The 24959-nt window shown below is 44.0% G+C and overlaps 1 protein-coding gene across 2 annotated transcripts in view; it reads right to left on the bottom strand.

Annotated features, from left to right (window-relative positions):
• Positions 1 to 13469: 13469 nt before the first annotated feature.
• The window catches only part of METTL23 (methyltransferase like 23), a 521406-nt gene continuing 509916 nt past the window's right edge, over positions 13470 to 24959 (bottom strand). For both annotated transcript variants that reach the window (XM_044090489.1, XM_044090490.1), the window contains one exon: positions 13470 to 14499. In XM_044090489.1, the coding sequence (XP_043946424.1) occupies positions 14304 to 14499 (196 nt within the window). In that variant the 3' untranslated portion in view covers positions 13470 to 14303. The remainder of the gene's footprint in view (positions 14500 to 24959) is intronic.

Genomic DNA, 24959 nt, shown 5'->3' with positions numbered 1-24959 from the left:
GAGCTATCAGACACTCTGACAAAAGCCGAAGCGGAGGGAGTGCAGGATAAAGTAGTTTCCTGGCTGGCAACCCTTGAATCAATACATACTTTGTCCATGAGGCTCATTGCGCATGCAGCTGAAGAGACGACTAGGGCAGCAGGTTCCGGGATAGCCATGAGGAGACTGGATGCCCTTATGAGAGTTTGCAGAGTCATTTAAGTCTTCTTTTGTTAATGCTCCTTTTGATGGAACATCACTTTTTGGCCCCAAAGTTCGAGAGACCCTTGCCAGATGTGAGAAGGATGGAAAGACCCTTTCTGCTGTGGGAGTACACTTTTCCACTCCTCAACGGCCTTAATCCAGGAACCAGAGGAGTGGGAAACTATGGTTCAAAAAGTCCCAAGGGCCTTTCCAGGACTAATGTGGTAATGACTCTCCCAGGGCAGAGGGGAGGTTCCAATGGAAGATGCTATGCTAGAGGCAGAGGTGGCCCAGAAGATCAGGATTCCAGGGATTCATTTCATGCTAACTCCTATCAACACTCCTGAATGGAGGCCTAACTATTGCCTTCCTCTGGAAGCAGTTGAGGGATGACTATCCCTGCACCTTCCGGCCTGCTAAACATAACAACTGAGTGCAGAGAATTATAATCAGAAGTTACAATATCCCCCTTTTAAAACAACCCAGTCAACTAAAGAGAACCCAGATGTTCCACCCAGTCACAGGGATGCAGTAGTTTTAGAGATTCAAAAACTGCTCAACAAAAGAGCCATCCAAGCAGTCCCATCAGAACAGATAGGATCCATAGTTTACTCAAGATTCTTTTTAGTGTCAAAGAAAATGGGACTGGAGACCGATTTTGGATGTCAGTGTTGAACAAGTCAGTTCAACAAACCAAATTCTGGATGGTTACACTCAGTCTATACTTCCGTTCTTAGGACAAGATGACTGGATATGCTCAGTAGATCTTCAGAATGCGTATTATCACATAAAAATGAATAAGCGCTCCAGAAGATTTCTGTGCTTCTGGCTGGAAGCCAATCATTACCAGTTCAGAGCCTTGCCCTTTGATCTCACCGCAACCCCCATGGTGTTCACCCACTGCACGGCATTGGTAGCAGCTCACTTCAGACTGCAAGGATTCCGTGTGTTTCCATACCTAGATGACTGCCTCATTACCACATCCACCAGGCATGTACTGTTGCGGGCAAGGGACTATATTCTTCAAACTTGCTCCAAGCTGGGGATCTCTGTGAACTACAAAAAAATCCCATCTAGAGCCAAGCACAGCACTTAGAGTTCATAGAAGCAGTCTTAGACACAAGCATCTGTATTGCGTCTCTTCCCCAAGAAAGACTTCAGAGAATAAAATCGCAAGTCAGCCAGATTATTTGCAGCAGAACAGTGACTGCAAGACTGTTGTTACAGACTCTAGAATCAATGGCAGCCACCATCACTTTGGTTCCCCTTTGAGATTTCACATGCGAATCCTACAATGGCTCCTGGTGTCACAATGGTCATTACTGAATCAGCCAATGTCCCATCAGGTATTGATCACCAATTTATGCAAAAAAAGACCTGAGTTGGTGACTTCATTCCAACGAAATGTTGCCGACTATCCATTTGTCCCTCCTCAACCCCAAGCCATAGTGACCACGGACACATCCCGGATAAGGTGGGGGGGGTATTATCTGGGAAAGACAGTCTAAGGGACTTGGTCCCAGTTAGAGGCCAATTTGTACATCAGTGTTCTAGAGATGTGGACAGTGCTTTTGGTGTTGCAAGCATTCCAAGAAATCCTCCCCTCGGGAACAATTGCAATCCAGACAACATGTCAGTGGTTTAGTACATCAACAAACAAGGAGGAACTAGGTCTTACCCTCTTTGTCGAGAAGCACTCAGGATACGGCAATGGCAGTTTCATCATACTGCTTTCTAATTTCAACCCAAGTTCCTGGAAGCAGACAAACAGAGCAGGAGTGTTTTAATGCCTCACGAGCAGTGTCTCAATCCATTGGTGATGGAGAGGATTTTCCATCTATGGGACCAGCCCTGCTGCGATCTTTTCAAATCCTCCCTGAACAAGTGCAGCAGCTGTTTTGCCCTATTCCCCCAGGCGGGGGAGTCACCGAGAGATGCTCTCCTTCACGATTAGCCCCCCCCCCCCGGTCTTCTGTATGCCTCTTATTTCCCACATTCTGACGAAATCCAGCAGGTCGAACAAGAAGATAATTCTCATTGCTCCATTCTGGTCTTGACAGATTTGGTTTCCCTTTCTTTGGCCTCAGCTACTTCAGAAACCCTGGATCCGGGACCCAGCTCCAGACCCCTTGTATCATCCAGAGGGGCTTGTTTACCCAAATCTTCAGAATCTCAGGCTCACTGTGTGGCTCCTCCAGTTCCCTTGCCTGCCAGGCATACTAGTCTCACTCCCCCAGTTCAACATATTATTCTAGCCTCCCACAAACCTTCGACTAGAAGATTGTACAAAAGTAAGTGGCATAAATTCTGAAAATGGGCTTCAGAGAATAATGTTGATCCATATTCTGCACCAGTTAATAAAGTTTTAGAATTCTTAGCATTGCTTTTCAATTCGGGAGTGTCTTCATCCACGATACGAGTACATCTAGCTGCTATTTACAACTTTCATAATGGCCTAAATGATGCAGCTCTAATGTCCCACAAACTGTGTAAAGCCTTTTTGAAAGGAACTTCAATGGTAAGACCTCCATACAAGGATCCTGCTAAACCTTGGGACTTGAATCTGGTGCTACAGTCCATTATACATTTCCCATTCAAGCCGCTACAAAGTGCAATTTGAAGTATTTATCTTGGAAGACTTTACTCCTGATTGCAATTACTTCTGCCAGGAGAATTTCAGAATTACAAGCCTTATCTTGCAAGTCTCTTTACTTAACCTTCCACAAAGACAGGGTGTCCTTGCAAAGTAATCCAACCTTTCTACCAAAAGTAGTTTCCGAGACAAATATCAACAGACGATGCAACTTCCTGTATTTTTTTCCCAATTTTTCAAACAGAGGCGAATGTTATCTACATTTACTAGATGTCCATAGGCAATTACATAGAACAAAAGAATTCAGAAAATCTGACCAGTTGTTCATTTTCTTTTCTTCATCTACTTTGGGCAAACCAGTCTCTAAAATTACTCAGGCTAAACGGCTTAAGGATTGTATAACTTTCATTTATACAAAAAGGAAAGTACAACTACCAAGCCAAGTAAAGGCACATTCTACAACAGCAATAGCCGCTTCTCCAGTTTTTCATTCCTGAGCCTCAGTAGATGATATCTGTGGAGCAGCTACTTGGACATCCTCGCAAACGTATTACTCATTACAAGCTGGATCTGGTCTTTAGGGGACAAGCATCATTTGGTTTAATGGTGCTCAGGAATATACTTTCAAGAGACCTCCCAACATTTAGGTAGCTGGGGACTCTGTCCCACAGTCAACGTTAAAGTGAAGATTGACAGCATCAGATAAAGAAATTATGTCTTACAATAACGTTCCATCTGTGTTGCGACCTTCACTTATCCTTGACATTCCCACTCTCCTTCCCCCTTTGCCTTTAGAGCTTCTTGGTGGAACGGATCTATCCCAACAGATTGGATTATCCTTTTTTGAATACAGATATGGTCTCTGATCTGTTATTTCCTGTCTGTCACTATCTTATGCAAACTCGATCTGAGTTATTTCTGATAGGAGCATTATGGGTAAAGTTAAGCTCGAGAGTTTTTGGAAGGCACAAGCTGGAATAATAGCCGAGTCGTTTCCAAGATATGGAACCGAACCCACAGTCAAGGATAAGCAAAGATCGACAACACAGAATGAACGTTATGGTAAGACATAAGTTCTCTTTTTTGCTCTTTATTCAGGAATTCATGTGCAAAATTGGGTCTATATTAGATGCACGAAAAGACATTAGCGCGAACGCTCACATGAGCGAAAATGCCGGGAATTGAAACCGTGATTGTGGAGTCGTGTTACAGTGAGGAGTGGGATATTTGCCCTTTCCTCATTGTAGTGCGACCTCGGAGATAGAATATATATTTACCGGGGGGTGGAGCCCCCCCACAATAGCAATTTTGATTACTGGCATTTTCACTCGTGAGTGTTTGCGGTAAAGTCTTTTCGATTTTATAATATAGACCCGCAAAATGCCATTAATTCACTTTATTTCTTTCCAGTGTGAGAACTGGGAAGATGGCCTGGCCAGTAGACCCTTTTCAGCCTTGAACTGTTCACTGCAGTAACAAACATGTGTAAATAGACTAGAGTATAGTAAGAATATACAGAAAATACAACTGCTAAGAATCTGGCAGTATACAGAGTAGAGGTTTTACAATACAGTCAGGTAAATATTGTTAGATCATAGGATCGGCAATGTCAGTATAATATGTACATGTATATATAGGATCAATGTCTAAGGGTGCACCTGAGAATGACAGTCTGTGAAATTATATATATATATATATATATATATATATATATGGGTCTACTACTAATGCCTGACACGACGATTCCCCGACAGAAAACTCACCGACGCCAGATGACCGACAACACACAAACCCGACAACGCAAAACACCGAACAGCATTACACCAACACACGGAACGTAAACAACACGCGACACTACATAGCATACACACTAGCCCTGACCCAAACCCTAACCCTAAGGTCCGACACTATCGCACACTTCACCTACCTGCACCCTAACCCTAACTCACTTAACCCACCCCTAGCCCAAGCTCCGACACTAACGCACACATCACCTACCTGCACCCTAACCCTAACTCACTTAACCCACCCCTAGCCCAAGCTCCGACACTAACGCACACATCACCTACCTGCACCCTAACCCTAACTCACTTAACCCACCCCTAGCCCAAGCTCCGACACTAACGCACACATCACCTACCTGCACCCTAACCCTAACTCACTTAACCCACCCCTAAACTACAGTCCCTCACTAGCACACACTTACCTTACCCGAACCATACCTCCGACACGAACACACACTCACCTTTCCCACAGCCTAACCCGACATCCCACAATCTCGAGCACTTACCTGACCGCTCATAACTCCGTCACCATCGCACACTTACCACGTCGTGATCGCACATTCCCTTGTCGGTCTTTCCGCTGTCGGCAAATCACCCTGTCGGTACACTTACCTGTCGGTCATCTGGCGTCGGTGAGTTTTCTGTCGGGGAATCGTCGTTTCGGTCATTAGTAGTAGACCCATATATATATATATATATATATATATATATATATATATATATATATGTACACACACACACACATACATATACATACACACACACACAAATGTGGACTGAAAGTCTACTACAGGTTACTGGACAAGGTTCACTTTTGTAAAAGCTAGATCTGATGTTAATCTTCTTTCCATTCATTGCTGATGGGTTCGGTTCTGAGCCCTCGGAAGTGAGCCGGCCTATTACCAAGCTCTTGCCAGCCAAAAACCTTTCGAGCTAAGTCTCTACTCAGAAGGTCCTTCTCCCTGTTACCTCAGATCTCATTTGCCACGTAGCCGTAAAGCCGTGTTTCAGCCAAGCTCTCAGCTAAGTGAAATCCTTTTTGATATTTGTGTAGAAATTTTTGGACATCTTAACATATTTTACCAAATCTTTCGTATTGCTAGTATCTTTTCTTCTGTCTAACCTTAATTCTTTTCGCTCTACCCATTGTTACCATTGGTAATCTTCAAGTATCATTGTTGGTACAACCTTTCCCCTTACCCTTGTGGTATTTATTCAATAACCTAGCTGGTATTGTTTCTCCTGTTTAACCTGTTAGCTTTTATCTTTATTCAGGTGTTTCTCTTTCTCTTCATACTGCTTTAACAAGTACATTTGAACTAGTTATATTTTTGTACCTTTCTTTAGATTGGAGAAGGAAGTGTGTGTGTTTTTGAAGAGAGTGGACTTCATTATAGTTGGATCATACAGTTGGCTGTGGTGTCCTTTTCAAGATGTCGGATAAAAAGGGTACTTCAGGCTTTAAGCATTGTACTTCTTGTAAGGGCAGGTTACCTAACAGTGATTCTCATGATGATTGTGTATACTGTTTGGGAGTGGCCCACCTTTCGGTGCAGCCTCCATGTGACATTTGTCAGTGCTTTAGCCAACGCACTCGTAATGAGCACAAAAATAAATTCATTCTGAAGGAGTTAATCAACTCTCCTTTCTCAGAGGCCATTTCTGCGATGGAGGTCTCAACCCCTCTTTCTAAGGACAAAAGAGATCCCATTCTGTTCCTTCTTCACCATCGGGTGATCAGAACAAACCTGGGAAATTTAAGGTCCCTAAGTAATTGTCTGTGCATAAATCTACCTCTTCGGCTCTGCCTTCCTCGGGTCTGACAGTCTCAAAATCTTTGATACTGACGCAAGTTTTGGCACAGGTCCTGCCTCCGGCACCGATCATAGATCTTACTACACCTGCTTCGACTTTGGCACCTGTGGCTACTTCATCTCAGGGCATACCTTTAACTACACCATCAGTTTCCATTCTGGAACTGACCGTTTCGGCTCTGAGTGCCACTTTGGCACCAAGCATTGTACCGACCTCACTAGATCTGATGCCTTTGCTTCCGGTCTCAAAACTAGAGACTTCGGTGCTGGCAGATTTTGCACCACAAACCCGATACTCCACCTCCGTAGACCCGTTTCTGGGTCAAACGTATAGCCCATTCCTCGAATGTCGTGACTCTCCATCTGGAGTATCCACTAGATCCACCAGGAGCCTTTCGGAACCCAACATGGTGTGTCTTGTGGACCAGCTGTTGATAGCCAGGGGGATTCCCTCACTTTCAAAAACCCATCAACCTGCAGGACTTGGGTTGCCTTATCCACTGACTCCATCTTACACTCCTCCTTCAGCCATCTCAGTTACGAAGCCTTCTGCTCCAACATCCTTCTTGGAACCCATCATCTTGGTGCCTATGGTGCATCTCACTCCGGCTCCGAGTTTGTCCATTTGGTCTTTGGTCCTCAATCTGGGGATTGTGGGACAGGCGCATCTGCCCGGAGTATGGTGCCAACTCTCCCCTCGGTACCAATGGCTCCATTTGTAGGAGTGGGGACGTCTGAGTGGGGTGTGACCCTGGTGCTGAGGTTGTTTTTCTTGGTTCTGGGCTCCCATCCCTCTTCGGGCGGGCCAGCCTTTCGCACGATGGAGAGGGTCTTGCTTCTGGCAGCACTCCTTGATGTTGGACCCCCAGTTTTCACCCCCTGAGCTACAGCTGTCACAGACTACCCCCCTGGGACACTGGGCAGAGAAGCCGCAGGACACCCCTGTTCGGGGTAACCATTCTTCCGAGTCCTTCTCACAGACTCCCACTGAGGAGCCTCCTCGAAAGAAAACATGCAAGAGGAGGCACATGCACTCACCTGAGGAGTCCTTAATGGAAGACACAGATTAGGATGATGGTGAAGGGTCCCCATGGTCACCTCCTGATGATGTCACCTTCAGAGACATCCTGGAGATGTTAAAGCAGAGAGGTGACTGGAAGCCCTCCAACCCTTCATCTGAGGAGTCCGTGTTCCTGCAGGATTTTTGAGCCCGACCTTCTACCTCTTGTGTGACCCCACCTGCCAATGAGCTCATCCAGCTTGTCGTGCAGCCCACGTGGAAGGACCCTGATTCCACTGAGGTGATCCTCCCGAGACCAGACAAAATTCTTTCTCCTCCCAAGGAGAACCCGCACTGGCCCAAAGGGTTACCAGTTGATGCTATGGTGGTGGCGGTGGCCACAAAAAAGGACTTGGTTGAGGAAAGTCCTGCTGTCCACCCACCCAACAGGGAGTCCTGGGTGGTGGACAGACTTGGGAAGTGTGTTTCTGCATCAGGGATCTTTGCCATACAATCCCTGAATTATATGGCACATTTTACGAGACGCCAAAGGGACTTGATCTCTGAACTGTCCTGGAAGCTCGCAGGGCAGTTGTCTGACGAAGACAGGGACAAAGTGGCCTCACAGCTTGCAACCCTGGAATCAATATCCAACTCGTCCATGAGGTTGCTCTCACACGTGACCAAAGGGGCAGATAGAGCAGTAGGTTCGGGCATTATGAGGCGTCATGTATGGATGCGCATCTGTGACCTAGTGGACCCTTTCAAGTCTTCCATTCTGAATGCTCCCACTGAAAATTCATCCCTTTTTGGCTCCAAAGTGAAGGACACACTAGCCAGGTGTGAGCAAGATGGAAAAACCCCATCTGCCGTTGGCCTACGGTTTTCCAACCCTCAATGTACCTTCTCTAGGAATCAGAGGAGTGGGAAAATGTGGCATAAGAAGTCTCAGGGTCCTTTCTGTGCCGTGCATGGTGATGACACTCCCAGAGGCACAGGGGGTAACAATTCTGGAAGATGCCCCTTATAGAGGCAGAGGGGGTCCTCGCAACCAAGGCTCCAAGGACTCCTTCTCTGGACAGCCTTTATGAGCGCTCCTGAGGGGCGGCCCGATTGCTTACCTCTGGAAGCAGTCGGGGTCGTTTCTCTCTGCACCAAGCTGCCTGGCAATCTATCGTTCGTTGAGTGCAGAACATTATCACCGGAGGTTACACCATTCCCCTTTCTTGTCAGCCAAAATTTCCAAGAAAACTTCACGACGTTCCATCCAGTCAAAGGGAAGAAGCAGCTTCAGAGATTATAAAGCTTTCTCAAAAAAGAATCATCCAACCAGTCCCACCAGACCAGCAAGGATCCGGATTTTACTCTGTCACCCACACCAAATTCAGGATGGTCACGGTTCAGTCTCTCCTTCCATTAAGAGAAGCCAATTGGATGTGCTTTATAGATCTCCGTGATGCGTATTACCACATCAAAATGGACAAACGCTCCAGGAGTCTGCTTCGCTTCTGGCTAGGAGCCAGTCATTACCAATTCCATGCCCTGCCATTCGGTCTCTCTACAGCCCCCAGAGTGTTCACGAAATGCATGGCAGTGGTAACAGCTCACTTGAGACTAAAAGGATTCTGGGTGTTTCCATAACTAGACAACTGACTCCTTACCGCCCCCACCAAGCATCTTCTGGTAAGTGTGCTACAGCATACTCTCTCTCTCTCTCTGGCAAAATTGTTGGGAATAACGATAACATTGGGAGAAATCAAATCTTATCACTACACAACAAATAGAGTTCATTGGAGCAGAGTTCAGTACTCAGCCCTGTCTGGTATCACTCCCACTTCACAGACTCCATCAATTGAGGCATCAACTCAGAGTGATTCTTTCTCAAACATCAGCCTCTGCAAGGGATGTTCTTCAAGCCCTAGGTTCTATGGCTGCGTCAATTCCAATAGTGCCTCTGGAAAAGCTACATATGCAAATTCTGCAATGGCTCCTTCTGTGTCAATGGTTCCCAAACTGTCATTCCCTGGATTACAAGATTCGAATAACCAACTCCTGCAAACAGGACCTGCTTTGGTGGATGAGGCCACATGGTCCACCTAAGAGGCCCGCCTGCATATCAATGTTCTGGAATGGAGAGCCATACTGTTAGCGTTCCGGGACAATTGCAATTCAATCAGACAATATGTCAGTGGTCTGGTACAGCAACAAGCAAGGAGGAACTAAGTCCTACCCCCTATGTCGAGAAGGCATGAGAATTTGGCAGTGGGTGAAAGCTTCCAAATGCTTTCTAACAGCAACGCATATCCCGAGGAGCTCCAACGTGATTGTGGACAAACTGAGCAGATGCATCTTCATGCCCCACGAATGGTCCCTCAACCCCGAGATGGTGTCTGTAATCTTTAGCCACTGGGGCCAGCCTTGCTGTGATCTTTTCACTTCCCCATCAAATGTCAAGTGCAGCAGCTACTTCGCCCTACTTCTCCCAGAGAGGGACTCACTCAGGGACGCTCTGATCCATGATTGGCCCATGGGACTTCTCTACACCTATCCTCCCATTCCTCTGATCCCACAGTTTCTAAAGAAAGCTCTTCAGTTGAGATGCAATGTGATCCTCATAGCCCCATTTTGGCCTCGACAAGTTTGGTTCCCCTTCCTTCAGCCTCACCTAGTATACCTGCTGTGGATTCTGGACCCTTTACCAGATCTGATCACTCACTCCCAAGGGTTGAGTCACCCAAGCCTGTCCAGTCTGAAGCTGACAGCTTGGTTTCTCCACTTCAACTAGCCGCCAGGCAAGCTAATTTCTCCTCCCCTGTTCGAGACATCATTCTGGCCTTTCACAAACCATCCACCAAGAGACTATCAGGATAAATGGAAAAGGTTCTCCATCTGGTCCAAGGATAACATGCTAGACCCGTATTTGGCTCTAGTTACTGCAGTGCTGCAATACTTGGCTAAGTTTTTTGATAATGAAGCCTCTGCCTCTACAGTACGAGTGCATCTAGCAGCAATTTCCAGAATGGTATAGATGGCACTCTTCTCATCTCTTTATGCCTCTGCACGGCTTTCCTCAAAGGGACCTCTCATCTCAGGCCTCCTGTCAGACAGCCCGTGGAACCACAGAACCTCACTTTAGTCCTCCACTCTGACTCAAAAGCCCTTTGAGCCTGCTGCCAAGTGTGATCTAAAGTTTTTGTCTTGGAAATCTTTGTTCCTGGTAGCCATTACCTCTGCCAGGGGGAGTTTCGGAGCTGCAGGCATTGTGCATCAAGAGGCCTTATCTGGTCTTTCATAAAGACAGAGTGTCACTTCGGACGAACCCATCCTTTCTTCCCAAAGTTGTTTCTGAATTCTCTATTAATCAGTCCATTGATCTACCAATGTTCTTTCTGAATTTTGCCAAAAGAGGAGAGTACTGCCCTCACTCCTTAGATGTACATAGACAATTAAGATTTTACCTGGACAGGACCAAACCTATCCGTAAATCTGAACAGCTTTTCATCTCCTTTTCGGGACCCAAAATGGGAGAGGCTGTTTCCAAGGTTACATTATCAAGATGGCTAAGGGACTGCGTATGTGTCACCTATTCCCTTCATAATGAATCCATGCCAAAAGTTAAAGCCCACTCCACTAGATCTATGGCAACTTCTATAGCATTCCATTCCAGGGCATCCATGGATGACATCTGTGCATCAGCTACTTGGGCTAAGCCTCATACCTTTCTCAATCATTACAAACAGGACCTGGTCTCCAGGAGGAGAGCTGCCTTAGACTCAATGATACTCAGGAATGTTCTTCCATAAGGGCCGCCCATGGACCTCAAGGTAGCTTATGATTCTGTCCCATCAGTGATGTGATGAATGGAAAGAAGATTAACAACATCAGATAAAGAAGTTATGTCTTACCATAGCATTCCATATGTGTTGTTCATCTTCTTTCATTCATCACTTCCCACCCTCCTTCCCCTCAAAAAGCTCCTGGGGGATGCGTTGGGTCTAAGAGGTGCACTAGGGTACTTGTGTAGAAGTGGCCTCGGCTTTACTTACTTTTTTAGCAAACTTGATCTGAGGTAACAGGGAGAAGGGCATTCTGGGTAAAGACTTAGCTCGAGAGTTTTTTGGCTGGCGTGAGCTTGGTAATAGGCCGACTCGGTTCCGAGGGCTCGGAACTGAACCCATCAGTGATGAATGAAAGAAGATGAACAACACAGATGGAACATTATGGTAAGACATAGCTTCTTTTTTTCAACTCAAAAACAAGTACATTTGGAGGCACTGAACAGGTGTTGTTTTAATTTGCTTTTGAACAACAGATGGCACAGTGGTGTAGCGGTAGCATTGGCACCTTACAGCAAGAGGTTCTCCGGTTCGATTCTCGGCTTGGGTGCCTTCTATGGAGAGTCTGCTTGTGTGGGTTTCCTCCAGGTGCTCCGTTTTCCTCTCACATTGCAAAAACATGTCTGTAGCATTTCTCCCCTGGCCTCCGCTGAAAACTGGCTTTGTTCCAAGTCGGACTTTCCCAGTAAACACATGTTAAATAAACAATTCCAGTGCCTCTTATCACATAACTTCTACTGACAGATGATTCCAAATTGCAGGGCCTAGCTTAGAGAAGACTATTTCACTCATGCAGGTTTTATAATGTGACCTAACAAAGGGTTGAGACTTCTTCTTGGCTATCCACCAGTGTGTGTAGCTTGCTTGTCTGATTTGTAATTTTGTTTTGAGTAGGGTACTGTGGCACAGTTGTAATAGTTTGTAAATCTGTGAGCTACAGAGGAATGTAGCTCTTTCATTGGTTGGTAACCAATTAAAGCATTTTAGCAGGTGGCAGTGATAGATCTGGGATTCAGCAACTAATATGAATCTGCAGTTTTGGTGACAGTAGTTTACATGCATTTCAGCATGACTGTAAAGTTATCAAAGAGAATCCCTATTCCGTCTTAGGGATAAGCACATTTCTGGCTATGGCTCCAAGGACTGACTGAGAAAGATAGGAGAGCTTATAGTTTTAGTGCTGGTTTAGAGCTTTGTTGATTTTTTATTTTATTTTTATTTTACATTTGTTAACCGGGAAAGTCTGACTGGATACATATCCATTTTCAGCGGAGGCCCGGGGAGAAAAGCTCCACATTGAAATTAAGTGACACTTAAAAGTTGAGGTTACAGAGCCTTTTCAGACAATGAGAGGGTGGGGTCCAAAGTTAACCTGATTTAAGTGTAGGCTACATATCCTGCTTCTTGCAGCTCAGTGTTAGAACTTCAAGAATACCTAGTAATTTTTTAGATTTTTTTTATCACTAGCAATTATCCCATTTCATTTATGTTGTACTGGCAAGCAGTTCAAGGCAGCTTCTGCAGTGGAAATTCTATTCCAAGCATCTCCAGAATTTATGTGGAACTAAATAACATCAACAAAAATTTATTTCCCTCTTAACAATATGGCAAATGCCAAACACTTACCCACCTTTTCACCAACAATGCATTTTTGTTGTTATTAATTAGCCTTCATTATCCTTTATTTAGGCATTATAATACTTAAAACTAAGCATTTAACAAACATAAAAAACTTGCTCAAGTCTTTTTACCTCCAACACCAAGCTATACGTATTATACTTGCATCCCACAGGTGATGTACATCATGGTGTAATGAGGAGCCTTCTTGCGCTCTATGTTCAGTTAGAGGTCACAGTTAATAAAACCGGAGTGCTGGAGGATGCTTGGCCGTGTAAAACATTAGAAATAACTTACAGGATAACATTGTAATATCCTTTTAAGGGTAGAGCACTGATCTGCATGGACCAATTTCAGACTTTTTGTCCAGGAGTGCTCTTTGGTTAAGTGTCTTAGTCACACAGTTGAGCAATGGAGGCTGAGGAAATCAGATTGCACCACTGGACCACTGCAAACTGCTTAACAGATCCTTAATCCTCTAAGACAACTGCTAGACTTCCAGACCACCTTGAGAATAATTTCAATTAATCAATTGATGGTCAACGTTATATATACTGTGTTAATTGAATGTACTGATTGTCTGAAGAAGTCGAGAATCTGACGAAAACGCATACTGTCCGTTATCAGAGGATTAAGGCGTTTACATGTTTTTTCGTGGCTGGTGACAGCCTTGTCTGCTTGGTTTTGGAATAAAGAGCTTTGGCTGACTTCCTGGTGGCGATTGTTTCATTTCGTGGTTGCCTTTTGACTCAGTTTCAGTTTGGTTGCATTTCCCACTTTTGGTTTTATTGTTATTAATTAGCCTTCATTATCCTTTATTTAGGCATTATAATACGTAAAACTAAGCATTTAACAAACATAAAAAACTAAGCATTTAACAAACATACTTCATGCTCAAGTCTTTTTACCTCCAACACCAAGCTATATCCAACCAAACTCTCTACTCTGACAACCTCCTCCTACCCACAGTGATTTCCTGCATATCAATAACTTGACACAATCAGGGACAACAGAGAGATGGGACCAATTTTCACAGCCCTAGAGCAGTGGGAAGCATTGATACTTATATTCCCTACTTACCCTGATATATGCTCTATATAATACAATACACCTTGTAGCTGAACATATATTTCAAATGTCTTACTACTGCCTATAGCTTAAATGCAAATAGAATGGGTATGGCACTTAATTTTTCCATAGTAGTAAATCTGGCCAAGATAACCAAAACCCAACATTTTACCACCATCAATGAAGACAGAAAAAGACCTTAGACCAGCCATACCTCCTTGGTCATCTCTTCCTCTGTGTTGGCTCATTTCTTGAACCCTGGTCATTAGTGATACAGGAATAAGAATCTCTATGTGCATAGAGATGGCCTTTTGTATTAAAAACATGATGGCTGAGCTCAGTTAGCATTTTTAAATGAGTCGAAATGACCCATGCTACAGGCAAATTGGTATGATATACTAGAGAAAGCTAATGCAGTGTAAGGCTTCGATGAGTTACTTCTAACTGGTCTTCAGACAATGTGATGATCATCATTTTTATACTGTGATTTCCGGGCAGAAGAGATCCAGCAAGCAGATCCTTATTGGCGTGGAAGGACTCCAAAGGAATGTGCATGCACTTCATGTGCCATTTCATTAGCAAGGCTTCAATTGACCACTCTGCACTAAAGCAAAACACAAAATTAGTATCTCTTAGGATTAAATGTTTGCTTCATAAACCTATGTTTTAAATTCCTATGGGCCACAGTATGGATGAAAAGGATCCAGTGAACCAACTTCATTATCCAGTTAACAAATGCAAATGACAAATGTTCAACAGCCTCCACCATGTATTGCCTGAAACACTTTTTTCTGTTTAATCTCGGTTTCTTGTTCCTTTTCAGTCCCTGTACTTGCCTACAATCTAGCTTCCTACTGCAATCATGCCCATTCTTTCCCCACCAACACTAGTGCAAGAGCTGAGGGATTTTCCCTTCTGGTATAAACCCTCCCTCTGATGGTGGCATATGCACTCACAGACATGTGGTCTGCTGTGCCTTCCTCTTTATGACACACAATGCATGAAGATTACTGCTTGTATCTTGTTTAGCACAGCCAAGTGCACTTCTCCAGTGCATATGGTGCATGCCACACACATTCTCGTCTCCAAGCAGGTGCTAATACTGCTGCTGAATGGACTCCCTCCCTCCCTCTTCTCCAAAATCACTTGAGTCTGCATCAACCACTCACTTCCACCCTCTTCTCAGCTTTAATCACTTTCCTTAAACTGCTGAAATGTGTGAAATATGGACTTCCCTCATTGTTTGAGCCTGAGATGACTCATCTGCCAGGATGGGGATTTCAGAAAGAATTATTCCACTGACCAAGGCCTGCAAAACAACACTTTTTCTGTAAAAAAAAATCACTGCATCATTATTTCTTCTGATAAAATCATTCATACACCTGAATTGCACTGCTTCCAATAAAATTAGGAAAGATTCCTTAGAACTCATAACATTTTATTATTCAGAAATTAAACATTGCATGCAACATTAGTCAGTCCCCTCAGATAATGACAATTACTGTGCCCCATCGCTTCCACACAGTTACCCACTGCTGCAGTTAGATTTATTCCTGTCATACAAGTTACATAATCTAATTTGTGATCAAATAACAGTAATTTAGTGCATCAAGGCTTATAAAATAGGCTGCAAACTAAGTAAGGGTACCTAAGGCCATGAACAACCGACCACAATCACAAACAAGGATACTCAGCTAAAATCAGCAGAATCTATCAAACTGCACATCACCAACTGCAGAAAAATACACAGAGTAAAATAATGAAGATATGTCAATGTACTACAGGGTCCATTAAAAAGTTAATCTGAATTTTATTCACAGTTTCATCTCAGCAGCATCTCTTTAAAAATGCGGCATGACATCTAGACTGTTAAAGTGCTATTTGTTGAACCTTCAGGATTTTTTTTTTCATGATGGCTGCTATCCCTGGCATGAAGACACTTAATGGCATAGACAGACATCTTCATTTCAAAGTGTAGTGGCGTTCCCATCACCACCAGGATGTATCTTTGCTCCAAACTAGAAGGATTTGTAGCCCAAGAGCATGACAGACTGAAGAACAAAGAAAGTGGTAGCACAGAACCAAACATTTATTCCTAAATCTGAAGAATCATAAGAGTCGAGCCATGAGGAATAATGTTAGGATTTATAGGTTCTCTGAGGGTTCAAGAATCCCTCATCTTCTTGCCTGAATAGAGAAAGAATCCCCAAAGCAGTGGGCCTAAATTTCCATATACAACATGCACACAGTTGAAAACAATCTAGATCCTCAGTTATACAATTGTATTTTTTTTGTTAGAAATCTGCATGTTTTATTGAAACCAAGGCCCATTTAAAAAAATCAAGACAGATAACATAATCAGATCTGATAAAAAACACAATTATCAAGAAGTAAGTTTGCCAACTGGTGAAAATCTTTAAGACCAAGGGCTTTAAGGTAACCTATTACACCACATAAAGATAAATGCCCACTTTTAATCAGTAGAATGATGTTCAAGATTCCAGTGAAGCAGATAAATAACCAGACAAAATTGACCTGATAAAGTCAAACACATCAAGCGGATAACAACTAAAATAGGCCAGTGCAGAATGAATACTGAGTTACTGGGTCTCTTTCCTACAAGACAATGTGACATCAACCATCAAATGCAAGACAGGAAAATAATATATTGGTACACTTAATAGTTTACATTTTTTTGCTATGCTGTGAGGGTCTTGGGATGTATCCTTTCCTCTTCCTTTCACTAAAGGATATCTTCAGAGTGATGAAAAGGAGGACCGAAAGGATACACACAGTAGTGGTTGTTTGTTTAATAAACTTACTCATTTTCTGCATTTCTTAACCCAGGGGAACTCCAAAGTATTCTTAAGCCAGCCAAGAGCCATAATTCCTCTAGGATGTTCAGAGACTGTCCTCGGGCCTTCTCTCACTCAAACAAAAGTCACTACAATGATGCCCAAATCAATTAATTTGATTCCTCCCAATCTGAAAGAACAATAACATCTACTTCAAGGTTCACCCAGATGAGAGATATCATCTTGTCACAAACAGTAACTGCAACAACTCTACAGAAAAACCTCATTCTGCCAGCCCTATATAGTTGCAATCTTGCTCTTTTCGATTATACCCACAGCCTGTGACCACTGGTGAGGATAGGAACACAGACAGATCAGTATACCGAGACCTTTGTTCAAGAACATATATACTGCTTCATCACTATAACATGCTTCAGCACAAGACTGCAGCTCCTTCATCCATCTGCTTGGCATCCTCTACTTGCTTGTGAATAGTTAATGTCTTTGTAATTATGAATATAATTATCTTCCATTACTTGTGAATAAGACACCTAAGTAATTATCATCTAAAATAATGACCACAGTTTCTCTCAGCTTAAAGACAGCAAGCTATTTTGGTGGAGCAGTGAAGCCTCAATTTTGGAAGTGACGGTTCACATCTCCGGTATACCAGACTCAGCAATAAGGCCAAAAGGGGGTACAATCTGCAAACAACTGAGATGTCACCTCTATGTCCCCAAAAAGTACAGTTTTGTACCTACCATAAATGTAGATGTTCGAGGATCCACATTGCTGCAGTCCTAACAATTGGGTAGTCCGCTGTCCAGTCGGCCCGAATACCAAAGTATATGGCTGACGTCGGTCAGGGCGCATTAGACTGACGTCAGTACGTCAGGGTACTAATGCGCATGACCGACGTCATATCCTCAGTCTTTTCTTGCCCCAGATGTCAGAAGACCCTAAAAAGACAAGGCCCAATATACCTGCACCAAAAATATGTACAAAATATACAAAAGTATCAGCATATAACCTCACCTACACAACCACCCCTAAACACAGAGGGGAAGGAGGGAGGGAAAATTGGACTGCAGCAATGTGGATCCTCGAACATCTACATTTATGGTAGGTACAAAACTGTACTATGTTCTTCATTCCACATTGCTGCAGTCCTAACAATTGGGTAGAATCCCAAAGCAGAGGTAAGGGTGGCTGGCAAATCATAAAGAAGCAGGAGCTGACAACATGCCTGGCAAAATAGCTGTGGCAAAACCAGCCCTAGACTTAGAGTAGAGAGGAAGGTGATAATGCTTAGAGAAAGTATGCACTGAACTCCAAGTAGCTGCCTCCAAAATATCCTTAGTTGCCACCCCCCTTAGAAATGCTGTTGAAGTGGCAGTAGCCCTAGTGGAATGAGGCCTAATCCCGGCTGGAATCTCCTTGCCATGATGGGAATAACAAAATGCAATGCAAAACCCAATCCACCTAGAAATAGTTTGTTTTGACACAGGCTTGCCCTGCGAACTCAAAGCAAAAGAAACAAACAACTGCTGAGACTGCCTAAAATCCTTAGTCCTGCTTAAATAATAACGCAATTGCCTGTGTACATCTAAAGTGTGCAAAATCTTTTCCCCTTTATTTTGGGGGTCTGCATAAAAAGTAGGCAAATGAATAGTTTGGTTTAAAGCCACACTAGAAACCACCTTAGGCATAAAGGAAGGATTAGTGCGTAATGATACCCTATCCTTATGGAAAATCAAAAGGGCTCTACTGCCATAAGGGCCTGCAACTCAGACACCCTTCTTGCAGAAGTAATAGCCAACAGAAAAGCAGTCTTCCATGACAAGTATTTCAATTCAGCAGTAGCCGCAGACTCAAAAGGTTGTAGAGTAAGTTTTTCCAACACAAAATTGAGATCCCAAGCAGGAGTAGGAGCTCTGCGGGGGCCTTATATTCTTTGCCCCTCTAAGAAACTGCTTGAACAAAGGATGCGAAAACAATGGTGGGTCACAATCATAGTGAGCTGAAATTGCTGCAGCATGAATCTTAATGGAAGAGAAGGACAAACCTTTGTCCAATAACTCAGTAAGATATTGAAGAGCCACACTCAAATTAGGCTCAGAAATCTCCAAATTCTTTGCTGTACTCCAAAATAAAAATCTCTTCCATTTTTCTGCGTACACTTTCCTTGTACTAGGTCTTCTAGCTTCCATAATCACATTCAAAACTTGTTGAGGAAGTTGAGACCTGCTGTGTTTCAACACAGAATATGCCAGGCTGTTAGATGAAGAGAGTGAAGCTTGACATTGAGCAGATGACCGTCCTTCTGAGATAACAGATGTGGAATCAAAGGTAAAGGCCATGGAGGCTTCCTTACCAGACTCCTTAGTAGTGGGTACCAGTGTTGCGAGGCCAATCTGGAGCTATTAAAATCATCCTTGGCTTGTCTTGTCTGACCTTTAATAGCACCTTTGGAAGAAGAGGCAGAGGTGGAAAGGCATACACATGAAGATTTTTCCAACTGAAAGACAGAGCATCCACTTTCCAAGCTGTGTGATGAAACCCCTTTGTGCAAAACTTTGGCAGCTGGTGGTTTAGTGGAGAAGCGAACAGATCTATGTCTGGAGTTCCCCATGACACTGTCAATTTCTGAAATACATGAAGATCCAGTTTCCACTCGTGGGGATCCATGATTTGTCTGCTTAACACATCTGCTAAGGAGTTCTGTGCTTGCGGCAGAAACCTTGCCTGAAGAGTTAGTTGCAAGCTTAGCGCAGTCTCCCATAAAATCATTGCTTGCCTGCATAGAGGATAAGAATGTGTTCCCCCTTGCTTGTTGATGTACCACATGACAGTTGTGTTGTCTGTTAGAATCAACACCTGCCCTGGAAGAAGTAACTCCTTGAAAGCCATTAATGCAAACTGGACTGCTAACATCTCCTTCATGTTGATATGTAGATGCTGTAGTCTGGCAGGCCACTTGTCTTGTATCCACTTTCCATTTAGATGAGCTCCCCAAGCAATGTCCGAGGCATCTGTCGTTAAAATCTGACTCGCCTCTGGCCGGGTCACAGAGAGTCCCTTGTTTAGGTGACATTCCTGAGCCCACCACAAAAATTCTTTTTGAAGGCAAGGTATTATTTGAATGACAGTGTCCAAATCCTGGCAGTGCTGTGTCCATACATTTTGAGATACCATTGTAGCTTCCTCATATGCAGTTTGGCATTGGGAAGCACCAGAATACAAGATGCCATGAACCCTAATGCTTGAAGGACTGTCCTTGCAGTCAGCACGGACTGATGAGATAGTTGATGGAAGTAAAGTGATAGACTCTTTTGTTTGTCCGGGGTTAAAAGGCCATCTGGGCTGCTGTATTCAGTCTCACACCCAGAAAGCACATGTCTTGAGAGGGTACTAGACTGGACTTTATTTCGTTCACAGAATACCCTAGGCATCTTAGCACTGCTATAACATATTCCAGATGCTGTAGAAGGTCTTCCTTTTCTTGAGCCAGAATCAGGCAGTCATCCAAGTAAGGATAGATTTGAATTCCTTTTAGCCTGAAGTAAGCTATCACTGGAGCCAGAACCTTTGTGAATACTCTGGGCAGTAGATAAGCCAAAGGGCAATGCAGAGAACTGATAATGAGAATTTCCAGCTCGAAACCGCAGATACTTCCTGCAACTTAGCCTTATAGGCACATGAAGGTAAGCTTCCTTGAGATCTAAAGTTACCATCCAGTGATCTTTGCCCAGCAGAGGTAAAAGCTGTTGTAACGTCAACATCTTGAACTTGGGAATGTCCAGATAAGTGTTGAGGATAGATAAATCCAAAATTGGTCTCCACGTGTTCCCCTTCTTTGGTACTAGGAACAGGCGAGAATAAAATCCTAGGCCCCTTTCTGATACAGGGACTGGCTGAATGGCCCCTATCTGGAGTAACTGAGAAATTTGCTTGTGAGCCTCTTTTCTTTGTGGAGGAGGAACGTCCGGCATGCCTTTGAAAGGGGCAATGTATGGAAATAAAACCTGTAACCGTGGTGAATGATATCCAACACCCATCTGTCTTGAGTAATTAAATCCCAATTTTCTTTGAAAAGAGACAGTCTTCCTCCCAAAGGAGCTGCCAGGCGAGAATCTACTGGCAGCTGAAAAGGCAGGTCATTGGGTCTGTTTGAAAGGACTGACCCCTGCCCTCACCAGAAGTCTGAGCAGGTGAACTCCCTGTTCTAGGCCTAAAAGAACCTTGAGCTCTGCCCCTACCACGTCTAGACCTACCCCTAGACTGGGAATCATAAGCAGGATATGTCCACCCCTTAGCAGGCCAATTTCTACTAAACTTTGGTGGCTGCACCTGCAAAAAATCTTTAACAGTTTGCATAGACTTAGCTTTGTCCTCCATTTTCTTTAAAACTGCTTCCACAGGCGAACCAAACAACACATCAGACTGTAAAGGAGCATCCAAAATCCTTGTCTTAACATGCTCAGCTAAATTCTGATCCCTCAACCAGGCATGCCTGCGAAGAACAGAACTAGTGGCAGCCACCCTCGAGGAGGCCTGCACAGCATCAAAACCACATTGCAAAGAATGCTTACCCACTTGTTCAGACACATGAACTAAATCCAGCAACTCTTTACACTCAATACCTTCCGCCAAAGCATCCACCTTAGATTTCAATTGTGAAAGGAGATAATTTTGATATTTTAGCATGTGAAACTGACAATTCAACGCCCTCATGGCTAAAGTGGAAGAAGTATACACTTTCTTTCCCCATCTATCCAAAGCCCTTGCCTCTTTATCAGTGGGAACAGGATTTTTAACAACAGAGGCCTTAACACCTTTAGGTCCTTGAGAAACAGTCTCGGGTCTGCCCTAGGACTCTTAAAAGATACTTATGAGCTTCAGGCACCCTATAGTACCTATCAGGTTTAACAGGAGCAGGAGGCAAGGAATCAGGGTTCAGGGAAGCCTCTGCAAAAACATCTTCTACCACATTCAACACAGGAGGGATAGCTAAGGGCCTATGCTGGGGTAAAACAAGAATTCCCTAAGCCTTTTCCTAGAATCAGAGTAATCTTGGCCTTCCCATTTAAAGTGCTCCCTCATGGAATGCAGAGTCTCTGAAAATGAGAAATCCTCAGGAGGAGAAGCTGTAGGAGTGGAATCATCCACATCAGAATCAGAATAAGGAGGATACTCCTGCAAATCTTCCATGAAGACTCAGAAGCCTCTGAACACTGTTCAAAACTCTCAAACTCAGGTTCCACCCTAGGCCTCTTATCAGGAGGGGGCATAGAACCTCTAATCAGAGTAATCAAATCTTCTGCCATTTTAAGCATATGTTTCTTAGGCACAGAACCTGAAATGCTAGGAGAAGCCCCCACTGAAGCTAAACTTGGCCTACCTCTCAAGGAAGTTTTGGAAACAGAAGGAGAGGCTCTAACTACCTTGGGAAGAGAGGGAAGAACAGTTACCTGAGAAGCCCCCTCAGCCTGGCCTACCTCCTGAGAAGGCACATCCTGCAACAGTAAAGTCTCTGCCTGAGACTCCAAAGAAACTCCTGGCAAAACCTCTGGCTCCACTGAGCCCTCTAAAGAACCAACGTCTGGGACTGCCGGTTCATCAACCCTAGGCTTCACTGTTTTGTCCTTGCGCTTTTTGGACGAAGCGGGCGTCGGAGCATCCGACGGCATTTTATAATTACAACGCTTCCCAAACACTAACCTGGCACAGTCTAACCGTCTCTTAATAGTGCGTTTGTTAAATCTAGCACAAGAGCGGCATCCAACAACGTCGTGCTCAGGCCCTAAACAAGGTATACACAAGGTATGGTAATCCCTATGAGGTATCTGTTTCCCACAAGAAATACAGTTATTCACTTTTTCTGACATCCGGTTAAATACTGAGGCAAGAAAAAAAACAAAATGTTCCCCAACGGGGTACTTAGCCAACTTTGATTCGGTCTGAAACTCTGACTTCAGAAAATTTCAGAACGCCAACCTGCACTCGCAAAATTGCTTCTGCATCGGACCATGCGGTAAAGACTGAGGATATGGCGTCGGTCATGCGCATTAGTACCCTGACGTACTGGCGTCAGTCTAATGCGCCTGACCGACGCCAATATATTTGGATTCGACTGGACAGCGGACTACCCAATTGTTAGGACTGCAGCAATGTGGAATGAAGAAAGTACAGTTTTGTACCTACCATAAATGTAGATGTTCGAGGATCCACATTGCTGCAGTCCTAACCATTGGGTAGTCCGCTGTCCAGTCGGCCCAATACCAGAGTATTGACGCCGATCAGGGCGCATTAGACTGACGTCAGTACGTCAGGGTACTAATGCGCATGACCGACGTCATATCCTCAGTCTTTTCTTGCCCCAGATGTCAGAAGACCCTAAAAAGACAAGGCCCAAACCAAAACACCAAAAAGCCCTGCACCAAACTTATATACAATATATATATATATACACATGCACAATAATATATAGCAACTCACACCACCACCCCTAAACACAGAGGGGAAGGCGGGAGGGTAAATTGGACTGCAGCAATGTGGATCCTCGAACATCTACATTTATGGTAGGTACAAAACTGTACTATGTTCTTCATTCCACATTGCTGCAGTCCTAACCATTGGGTAGAATCCCAAAGCAGAGGTAAGGGAGGCTGGCAAATCATAAGGAAGCAGGAGCTGTCAACATGCCTTGCAAAATAGCTGTGGCAAAACCAGCCCTAGATTTAGAGTAAAGAGGAAGGTGGTAATGCTTAGAGAAAGTATGCACTGAACTCCAAGTAGCTGCCTCCAAAATATCCTTAGTTGCCACCCCCCTTAGAAATGCTGTTGAAGTGGCAGTAGCCCTAGTGGAATGAGGCCTAATCCCAGCTGGAATCTCCTTGCCATGATGGGAATAACAAAATGAAATGCAAAACCCAATCCACTTAGAAATAGTTTGCTTAGACACAGGCTTGCCCTGAGAACTCAAAGCAAAAGAAACAAACAACTGCTGAGACTGCCTGAAATCCTTAGTCCTGCTTAAATAATAACGCAACTGCCTATGTACATCTAAAGTGTGCAAAACCTTTTCCCCTTTATTTTGGGGATCTGCATATAAAGTAGGCAAATGAATAGTTTGGTTTAAAGCCACACTAGAAACCACCTTAGGCATAAAGGAAGGATTAGTACGTAATGATACCCTATCCTTATGGAAAATCAGAAAGGGCTCTACTGCCATAAGGGCCTGCAACTCAGAAACCCTTCTTGCAGAAGTAATAGCCAACAAAAAAGCAGTCTTCCATGACAAGTATTTCAAATCAGCAGTACCCGCAGGCTCAAAAGGTTGTAGAGTAAGTTTTTCCAACACAAAATTGAGATCCCAAGCAGGAGTAGGAGCTCTACGTGGGGGTCTTATATTCTTTGCCCCTCTGAGAAACTGCTTGAACAAAGGATGCGAAAACAATGGTGGGTCACAATCATAGTGAGCTGAAATTGCTGCAGCATGAATCTTAATGGAAGAGAAGGACAAACCTTTGTCCAATAACTCAGTAAGATATTGAAGAGCCACACTCAAATTAGGCTCCGAAATCTCCAAATTCCTTGCTGCACTCCAAAATAAAAATCTCTTCCATTTATCTGCATACACTTTCCTTGTACTAGGTCTTCTAGCTTCCATAATCACATTTAAAACTTGTTGAGGAAGTTGAGACAGGCTGTCCCTCAAAACAGAATATGCCATGCTGTTAGATGAAGAGAGCGAAGCTTGACATTGAGCAGGTGGCCTTCCCTCTGAGACAACAGGTGCGGAATCAAGGGTAAAGGCCATGGAGGCTTCTTTACTAGACTCCTCAGTAATGGGTACCAGTGCTGCCGAGGCCAATCTGGAGCTATTAAAATCATCCTTGGCTTGTCTTGTCTGACCTTTAGAAGCACCTTTGGAAGAAGAGGCAGAGGTGGAAACGCATACACATGAAGATTTTTCCAACTGAAAGAAAGAGCATCCACTTTCCAAGCTGTGTGATGTAACCTCTTTGTGCAAAACTTTGGCAGCTGGTGGTTTAGTGGAGAAGCGAACAGATCTATGTCTGGAGTTCCCCAGGACACTGTCAACCTTTGAAATACATGAAGATCCAGTTTCCACTCGTGGGGATCCATGATTTGTCTGCTTAACACATCTGCTAAGGAGTTCTGTGCTCCCGGCAGAAACCTTGCCTGAAGAGTTAGTTGCAAGCTGAGCGGTCTCCCATAAAATCATTGCTTGCCTGCACAATGG

The sequence above is a fragment of the Protopterus annectens genome, chromosome 12.part0 (assembly GCF_019279795.1).
Source record: "Protopterus annectens isolate FY-2018-M chromosome 12.part0, PAN1.0, whole genome shotgun sequence".
Lineage (NCBI taxonomy): Eukaryota > Metazoa > Chordata > Ceratodontiformes > Protopteridae > Protopterus > Protopterus annectens.
The sequence above is the reverse complement of the archived record's forward strand: the minus strand, read 5'-3'. Positions and strand labels throughout refer to the sequence as shown.